Genomic DNA, 9,723 nt, shown 5'->3' on the forward strand with positions numbered 1-9,723 from the left:
GTCCTGCCTCCTAGAATTGCTTTATGGACGATTCAAAATTTTGTACAAAGCATGCTTCTTTATATTTACCACGGCGTCAAGAATTGACTAGAGAGAGAGTTTTGTTAATTTGAGCACAATACGATTTTTTTTAACAATATTACAACAAGGTAACATTAAGTTTCCTAGCAGGCTAACTTCTCATCAAGGTAAAAGATGTTTATGGTGAAGACAATGTGTGTTTTGTGTGTGTGTGTGTGTGTGTGTGAGAGAGAGAGAGAGAGAGAGAGAGAGAGAGAGAGAGAGAGATCACTGTTCAATAATGGTATTGAAAATGAGAGTGAAAATTGTTCCTCCATTGAAGGACCAGTTGTAATACCACTTGAACTGGTGTATATTAGTATTGTCACAGAGCAGAGACTACGTCGCTTCCCAAAAGTCTGGTTACGTAGAAAAACTTTCTACGGAAATAATTCTCCGGAACGGGTGTTCAATCCCATGTAGCAACTTGTATGTATTATATTCGTCGTCTTCTGATTACTAGATGTTAATCTAGTAAATGTCTGTGAACAGATGGTATCTATTGGTTTCTAATTACCCTGTGGCTTACAGGGTGCTAAGAAATAAAGAAGAAAAAATTACGGTATTTGTGAAAAGGTCCAACTTTCAGGGGAGCGTAAATTTGCTCTATGCCAGATTTGTACTTTAGGAGCATTGAAATCCCCTTCGTAAACTTGCAGAAGTTGTATCATACACAATAACTGTGAGAGAGAAAAGAAATTTGTAATATCACAGCAAATGTTGGTCTCAAAGAGCAACCGGGAGCTATGCACATGCTACCTGTGCAACGGCACTGTGGAGAATGATTGATTCAACCGCACGGGATGGTTAGTTGCTGGATATGCCGCTAGATGGCAGCATTTCGCGGGTTCTCTACTGACGCTGGGGAAAAATTAGGGCATCGTATACAACCCATTTAAAATTAGGAAACAATTCGAGAAATTTAGTACGCTTAGGAAATTGCCATTGTCTTTTTTCCAGTGTGACAGAAATTCATTTAGATTGATTTATGCCTTATTCACAACACTTAAGCTTCGCGCTATAGTGTCCAGAGCACATGAATCTACAGACAGATGTTTTTTGATAGAATTTTAGGTGCTTAATTAGTAAAATTCATATAAACCTACGAAGTTTTGTCAGTGGCGAAGGAATGTCTCGAAACTTGATGAAAGAAATCACAAATTAAACATGGATAAAATTTAAAGCGGAAGATTACCGTATATTCCTTTTTTATCTGTTTATGTCAAAAGGATCCTAATTCTATATTTATTATAATGATCCTTTTCAAAATTATATACAGAAAATCTGTGTTTTATCTCTGTGTTCAGTGTTACTGTCCAAGAATCTAGAAACCTAATTCAAAACATTTACAATCCTTTTCCTCAAGGGCGCCAAGATTGGGGGCCCTGGACTAGTAAGGAGCTTCCCCAGTTTGGAAGATCAGGATTTCAGACCTTACGGCGTGAGGTCCACCAAGTACTCTGGTTCAGCACTCACTCATTGGCCGAGAGTCGAGAGACTGCCTCACTGACTTAGATATAGTTGCTCGGAGGTGTGTGCAGAATGTTGCAATGCGTTTCGTCCATTCCAAAATCTTTTGGTGCACGGCGATTTTATATTCATTTTTTTATTTCAATTCGCTTTCTGAACTTGAGCATTTAGTTATTGCTGATACGCCGAGGGTTTTTGACTTGATAAAAGTAACATGAATTCAAAGTAGAAAATCTTTTGTTGTTAAAAAGTGACGGAGGAGATGGAGTAACGGTACAGAAACAAAAACTGCTACACATTCAGCAGGTGAGGGCGGGACGTCGTGTGAGTATGAGGGTGTGTGCATGCCTGTACGCGTGTGTATGTGTGTTTGTGTGTATGTTTGTGTCTGTGTACGTCGAGCTGGGTGTGGCGGTCGGCACTGAGAGATCAAGAGAGCACCAGTTAGTCGGGTCGGAGGCTCTGAATGTGTCGGAGTGTCCATGTTGCTGTTGCCAGTGCAAGTTTCCCTCCGTCCAATTCCAGACAGCAGCATCCGTCCTGCAACTTGCAGCCGAGCCCCGCAGTACGCCTCGTTTCTGATACTCCCTCTCAAGAGAATATTTAATGGTATCTTGGAGTGAATTTAGCACGATCTACATTGTGATAGTGGAATTATTCTGGATTACTAAAGACTGTCCAGTAACATTGAAGAATAGAACAAAAAGCAGAAAATGAAACAAACGCTCTTTGAATTTTGTCTCACAGTATTGTCCCTGTGCACCAGAGTACAGATAATTGTATATAAATTATCAAGGTGATTTAGTGGTGAAATTCACTAAATAGCAATTAGTTTTGTGCAACAAGCTACCTAACAAGTGTCATCAAGAAATCGGTGTTGTTAATCCTATTCTGGATGTGCTGCAGTCTGGCAGACGTTTGAGAATGAATGTAATCTGCTAGTGAAATGACTTTGTTTGAGTTGAGTAATTAGAAAGGAAGCCTTAACATTTCACGGAAACATCGAACTGTGAGATTTCATTACCTCCTGAGGTTAAGATGTAAAAAAGGTCGAAATTCTGATAATTCAGTTTTAAAATGCATGAGAGGAAATTTTGTTGCATAGAAGTATGAAGATGACAAACTGAATCCAAATTTTAGCAGCACGGTCACTGTAAACTTCCTGCTCACCAGCTACTCAAACCTGTGACAGTAATTACCTAATTACCCTCAAGCTGCGTTTTTTATGAAAATTCTGCGAGATAATATATAGACTAAGGATACTTGTACAAGTTATTCTATCACTGTCTCGGAGAAAGCGATAATGCTGCACAAAGAATCCTAATTCCCTTGGCACTGTTGCACTCTCCCTGGCATCTATCAAGTGTTGCATTCGCCTACCAATGCCTTCCACAACCAGCAGTCAGCCGACGTCTTCAACAATACTACCTAAGGTAAACAATCATTGAGTGAGAGTTAATAACAGAGTGCGTGATTTTTATTATTTATCAGTGACGAATATCATTTTGTATTATTTATCAGTGACGAATATCATTTTGTGCTAATTATGGGTGTATTTATTATTTACATAACATTTCTCTCAAGTTTGTGTTTACATTCGTTTTTGGTAAATTCGATTGCTTGACAAATTGCCTTAACTTTATCAACCTCACTTTCAATATATCTGTTACTTTTCAAAATCTCATTTAGTGAAAACTTCTATATCGTCTTTTCCTTCCACGTCCTTCGACAAGTTTATAAAAGCCTCATCTATTCGTATTAGGCACATTCTGAGCTATGATTTTCCTTCTCAGAGCGCGTTTTGCTATTTATATTAATCATGCATTGCAGTACCCTTTTCTCTTCCATTTTTGAAGAGCTTATTCAATCTTGTAAGGTTTTGATAATATTTCTGAATAACTAACTGTAAGCGATAGTTCGTTGGCAAATCTGCAATCATTGTATCTGTATGGATAAAATCAAAAGCAACATGAAGCTCAGTCCACTGATCATTGATTTACAAATCTGGAAAGTCACATATCCCTGTTCGAAACTTGCAGCCCCTTGGCTAATCATTCCTTCGTTACACATCCTAGTAGTTTATACGTTCATTCCGCAAGGTGAAAATACTTAATCCAGTAAGGAGCAAAGAGAAAAATAGAAATTATTTAAAAAAACAAAACGAAAGAAGAAAGACCTCTGATAGGACAACGGATGCTGGCGATTGTTGCTTGCGTGTATGATCATGAGGCAGTTTCACCCCAGCCGTCTGAGCGCTTGCCAATAACACCGAAGACTGCGCCTGCTTAATCGACCATTACCCTAAGTATACTTTGCCCAAGCAAATTTGCTGCAGGATCCACGATACCTTACGTTCTTGCCACTTTAGAGGTAGTTTCCAGGGATAAAACGTGCACGAATCTACTTGCAGAGAGACAGTTATGAGAAATTTAGATAAAATAACAAGATATTTATACTATGTGAACTGATTCTCTCTCTCTCTCTCTCTCTCTCTCTCTCTCTCTCTCTCTCTCTCTCTCTCACTCCTGCATACATGTGTATGTATATATGTATATATATATATATATATATATATATATATATATATATATATATATATATATATATATATATATATATATATATATATATATATATATATATATGTGTGTGTGTGTGTGTGTGTGTGTGTGTGTGTGTGTGTGTGTGTGTTTGTGTGTGCGTGTGTGTTTGTGCTTTACTGTATATATGCACACAGTACGCACGCATTCTTGAACACAAAATACAATAAAGTACCTTCAGAATTAGAGCACCAGGTACATTTTCTTGAAAACCGGAGTCTTTTAGGCCTTTTTCGAATCGTTTCTGGGTAAATGAAACAATTAACCAGAAGAAAAGAATCGAATAAACATATTTTTCCGTCTTCGCTCTTCCTACCTAGAGTACTGCATCTTGTTCCGCTTGTTTGTCGAAGCATTAGTATGAGCCAGTGGATGAGTTACTGAGAGAAAGTGCAATTGTAATCTTGCATTAAACTAAATCATTATTTTATGAAATGGCCTCTTGTGAGAAAGCATGCGAAATAAAGAAATAGAGTGTTCTCGTAATCACTAATTGGCAGTTTTAATGTTTTTTGATACACGATTTATGACATATATTTTCCATAAATCTATCATTCTGCTGTTTCTAACATACGTCCACTGTAATGTGTATGTATTCATTATGTTTGATATGGCTGCATATGATCAGACGCTTGCTTCCACTGATTTAGTGTTCGTACTGTAATACCAACTTACATTGGATATTATGTTTAATGCGTATTTTTTTTTAAATGGACGATCGCTCTGATGTTTCAGGAAACATATACAGTGAAGAACTTACGCCATGACAAATAAAAAAAAAACTTAATATTACTCGAAGTCGTTACCTTCCATAAAAAAAAAACAGGGCATGAACAGATAAATCTACGCAAGTTGTTTGCCCAATTTTATCCATCTGCCGCAACCATAATGGCTTCACCTTACAAGATATTTATCTCGCGGGAAACCGATCCAACAAATAGTTACCATAATATTTTAAAGAAACTAGTAAAGGTCCTCACAACAGTGATAAAGTGAAGTCTCTCTCTCTCTCTCTCTCTCTCTCTCTCTCTCTCTCTCTCTCTCTCTCTCTCTCTCTCTCTCTCTCATTAGTTTTTGAAAATTCTCTTCACTGGAAAACACTGCACCACTTGCAGCTTATTGGTGTATTGCCTTCATCAGGTCCACACACACACACACACACACACACACACACACACACACACACACACACACACATATATATATATATATATATATATATATATATATATATATATATATATATATATATATATATATATATATATATATGTTATTATATATACACTATATATCTATTTATACAATTGTGTGCAGTAGATACGTAGTTAAAGATATATATTTGTACGTAAATCATACGACAGATAATCAGAGGGAATGCCCTACATACGCAATATAAATATGTGAAATGGCTCATTGTATAGGTTGTACCTTGTAGAAAAGTTGATCACAGCTAGTTTATTTTTATATACATTTGGCATCAGTCATATTCATGAGAGAACAAAATGAATATTATTTGGTCGAGATGTTTTTGGTCTTGATACGGTTTGTGACTAATTTTGTTCCTCTTCTCTTTGAAGCAGGCAGCGAACGGCCGCCCCCAATCCGCCTGATGTTGGTGCCGAGGGCTGCCCCAGTCTGCGCCATGCCTGCTGCCTCGCCCTCACGCCCAGGCCCCCACATTCCAAGACCTTTCACGCCTGCTCCTGGTTATGCCCAGTACCAAATGGCCGCAGCGCACGTTTCTCAGATACCCGCCGGGTATCACATTCGCCCCCCTGGCCCGGGCCCCAGGTACCTTGGAGTACCACCTAAAAACCACTTAGCGGCTGCTCTCACTCAGCCTTCCCCTCCTGCTTTCCCGAAATCTCGGTCCCCAAGGCCATCTCTGGTTCACTATGAAGCGTCCGGGCCTCCTGCGAGATCAATGCCATCAAGTTTCAGACCTGTGGGAATCCATGGATCTTTGAGTTCACCGAAGCAAGCATCGGTGTGCCCGGAAGCAAGAAGTTCTTATCCTGCTCCAGATCTACCTGACAGTCACCCTATGCCATGGTCATCGGATGCCCCGCTACCAGCGTCTGACATGCCCTTTGATCTCTCTACACATAACCGTGAACCGTGCATGTCACCAGCCTCTAGACCCTTAGACCTTTCCGAGTCAGATCAACCATTAGACCTTAGTGTGAAGAAACGCCAGCCGGAGGAAGACGAAAATATGAACATTGTAGTTCGAAGGACGCCTCCTCCCGTCTCGAGAAGAATTCCCTCTCCAAAGTACGTTTCCCCCTTACACGATTATCGACCTCCTCGAACGCAGGAAATTCCTTCTTCTTCGGTGGAAAACGAACACACTGCAAAGAGTGTCAGTGCCCAGATGGTGCATGTTACTAGTCCAATGGCCACCAGAAACCCTCCGTCTATCGCGTATCCTCAGCCTCTCCACCAAGGGGTCCATCAACCTGTCCCTGTATACTCTAGTGATTGTCGACCACTACCTCCAGCTTCGTCAGTTAGGGCACCGTTCCCGGTTATGGGGGTTTCCCACTCACCATATCATTTGGGACCTCCCGTAACTTCCCCTCAGATGGTCGCTGGGTATAGAGGACCACCTCCGGGCTCACAAGGTCATCCAGCATTATACCAAGTTGGTGATCGTATGCAAAAGGGTCTACCACCCCCACCACCTGACGCCTCTGCACTGCCAGGAATGTCTACAATAAAACCGAGGGAGAGATACGCTTGCAAGTTTTGCGGGAAAGTTTTCCCCAGATCGGCGAATCTTACGCGACATCTAAGAACCCATACCGGTGAACAGCCATACAAATGTAAGTTTTGTGAGAGATCCTTCAGTATATCGTCGAACCTGCAGCGACACGTCCGTAATATCCATAACAAAGAGAAGCCTTACAAGTGCCGTCTTTGCGACCGAGCTTTTGGCCAACAAACTAATCTCGATCGTCATATGAAGAAGCACGATTCTGATGGTCCAACCATCTTGGATGGCAGCCCTAAAAGGTATTCCTCTCGCCCAAAGGAAGAGGACTTGCAGATGCAGTCACCTGGTAAGGAGCTGTCAGATAAAAGTAGAGAAGATATGCAGGCAATAGACGATGAAGACGATGAAGACGAGTACATTGACGTTGAAGAAGATGATGACGAAGAGGAAGAGGAAGAACTTGGAGAAAAAGAGAGTGAGAAAATATCGTGTGCTGTAACTATCAAATCTTCGCCGAGTATATGTCCGATGGATATAGATGCGTCTGAAAACAATATGACTCAGCCCGTGGCTGTTATATCTACGTGAGGCAAGAGTTCAGAGTCATATCAAAAGTCAGAACGTGAGTCATCAGGTTTACGACGGAAAATAACAAATAAAAACATTGATCATTAGATTAAAACAATAGTGGAAGCACCCAAAGAAAAAATATAAGAATTATTTAATTTTTTAAGAAGTGCTAAAAATCAAGAGTATCTGACATTTCTCAGTTGACAAACAGATCAAATAGTTGCATAATAATTCTCCAGTTAGGTCATCAGTGTTTGATAGAGCGACCTACTGGCTGTCTGATGAACTCTTTTGAAGTAATGGCATAAAACAAATAAGTGATGATCCTTTGTAATAATATATCGTGAAGGAAGCATTCTGACTTTGAACATTCTCTAAATCTTGAATAACCTCTGTGTACAAACTACTCTTTCTTCCAAGCATTGGTAGAAGCAATAAAAGCCTTTATCGACGCCGTCTGAATTATATAATGTTCCTTTCGAAAAATAAAAAATATATATTATTTTATCAGATATATTTACTTACGTAGATTATGCGAAGATACTTATATTATGAAATCTACACTTGTGTAATTTTTTTTATGTAGCCCAACGTAGTACAATTAGCCTAAGTGCATCGCCGTAGTCATGAGAAACGACTCAGTGTCACGCTTATTCTGTATTTCTTCATCTGTCTCTTCTCGTTTTATTTCCTTCCTATAGAAAATGTTGGTTTCATTCATTTCTTCAAGAAATCACTTTACCCCTAAAATTAAGTTTCATCTGGCTGTAAAGCAAAGCATAAATGAAAAATATGACTCCTATTCCCATAGAAATTATTGTTGACAAACTTGACGAAAGTGTCTGCATTCAGAGTAATATAATGTATCATACGAAGAATCTGGACAGAATTTAAGTGTACTTTTATTTATCATGTATGTATAGGTTCTGTCCCTAAACATATGTTACTGGTAAAATATTTAATATTGAGCCACTGAGAAAACATTGCAAATTATGGCGTGAAAATATATTTATATTCAAATATTTTGTTCTTCATTTTTGTATGAATATGAAAGTGAAAGAACTTTACCTCCAAGGTTAGATAAGGCAGAGTATAAAACAGCAATTTGCCTGTGTGTGTATAATAAGGAAGCATGTATACTACATTGGTGTTCTCAAATATCTTCAACATTGGCAGTTTTACGTTGAAAACATTTGGTTTTCATGTAGGTGATGCTCGATTTCTGTCACTCAGGTGTCCCTGGAGTCATAAGTTTAAACGTTAAGCTGCATTCCCTTTTGACTCGTACAGCAGGTCTATTTGCGAGGAGTTGATGATAGGTGCTTTTGTTGTCGCTCTTTCTCTTTGTCGTTAGTTACCATTTTACTACTCGCAGAAAATATTATTATTATTATATGTTACACAGGAAAGTCATTCTTATTTTATGGTTTAGTGGCATCGAATTTTCTTCAGGGTTGACTTGTGACTTACTTTCATCTTAACCATTGTTGTGCTTCTTTTCTGGAGGACATTTGGGCCCGTGTTCTTTTTGTTTTTTTCTTTCTGTACGTTCATGTGAAGTGCATACATGTACAAAACATATTTGCGTGTATATATGCACGTATATATATGCAAGCGTAGGTTTGTCCATCCTGCGTATGCATATATGTGCTTGTATTCGTACACCGGTATGAGTCATGTAGGTATGTCTGTACGAATGCGTTTGCGTGTGTGTGTCCTGGTCTATCTCTCTATTTACTTACAGACAAGTGTAAGTTACACATACAGAGCAATGAATGCCAAGTGAGTCACAAAGTCCGTACTTGAAGAAGGTTGTGAGTGCAGTGTCATATATAGTTTTAGTATTACGTCCTATTTCCAAAAGAAAAAATATATTGATTACTAGTCACGGGCGATCACATGGTGCTATGAGGAGATTTAAATTTTATTATATAAAGACCCTTTATGAAAATATTCTTAACATAACAATAGGAAAAAAGTTTGTTAGTTTTGGAAATAAATATGAGAAATATAATCCGTTTTGTTTCTTTACAAACCCCAGCTTCTGTTTGATAATAATGAGTGGTATGAGAAGAGAGTGTTTAAAGAAAACTTTTAATCTTTCTACGTTCTAGTGAACTGTTTCATGTATTTTTCAAATTTCAGCACAGGAAGATATAACAGAAAAAAAAAAGGAGAGACCACGGAAAGAACATCATAACTATACCGTTTAGTATACGAAAATAATACCTGAACTGTTGCACCTTGTTGGCAGTTAATTTAGAGATATATTACTGTCAAATTGGTAAAACTAAACAATAATTA

General features: G+C 38.6%; 1 protein-coding gene across 2 annotated transcripts; it reads left to right on the forward strand.

Annotated features, from left to right (window-relative positions):
- The first annotated feature begins 1,976 nt into the window (after positions 1-1,976).
- Positions 1,977-9,433, forward strand: LOC136850606 (MDS1 and EVI1 complex locus protein EVI1-A-like). Of its 2 annotated transcripts, none has more exons than XM_067124287.1 (2): positions 1,977-2,963; positions 5,711-9,433. In XM_067124287.1, the coding sequence occupies exon 2, from the start codon at positions 5,743-5,745 to the stop codon at positions 7,435-7,437; it is 1,695 nt and encodes a 564-aa protein (XP_066980388.1). In that variant the 5' UTR covers positions 1,977-2,963; positions 5,711-5,742; the 3' UTR covers positions 7,438-9,433. The 2 variants fall into 2 exon arrangements, with proteins under 2 accessions (XP_066980388.1, XP_066980387.1); XM_067124286.1 differs by having other exon boundaries at positions 5,714-9,433.
- The last annotated feature ends 290 nt before the right edge of the window (positions 9,434-9,723 follow it).

The sequence above is a fragment of the Macrobrachium rosenbergii genome, chromosome 22 (genome assembly GCF_040412425.1).
Source record: "Macrobrachium rosenbergii isolate ZJJX-2024 chromosome 22, ASM4041242v1, whole genome shotgun sequence".
Taxonomy (NCBI): domain Eukaryota; kingdom Metazoa; phylum Arthropoda; class Malacostraca; order Decapoda; family Palaemonidae; genus Macrobrachium; species Macrobrachium rosenbergii.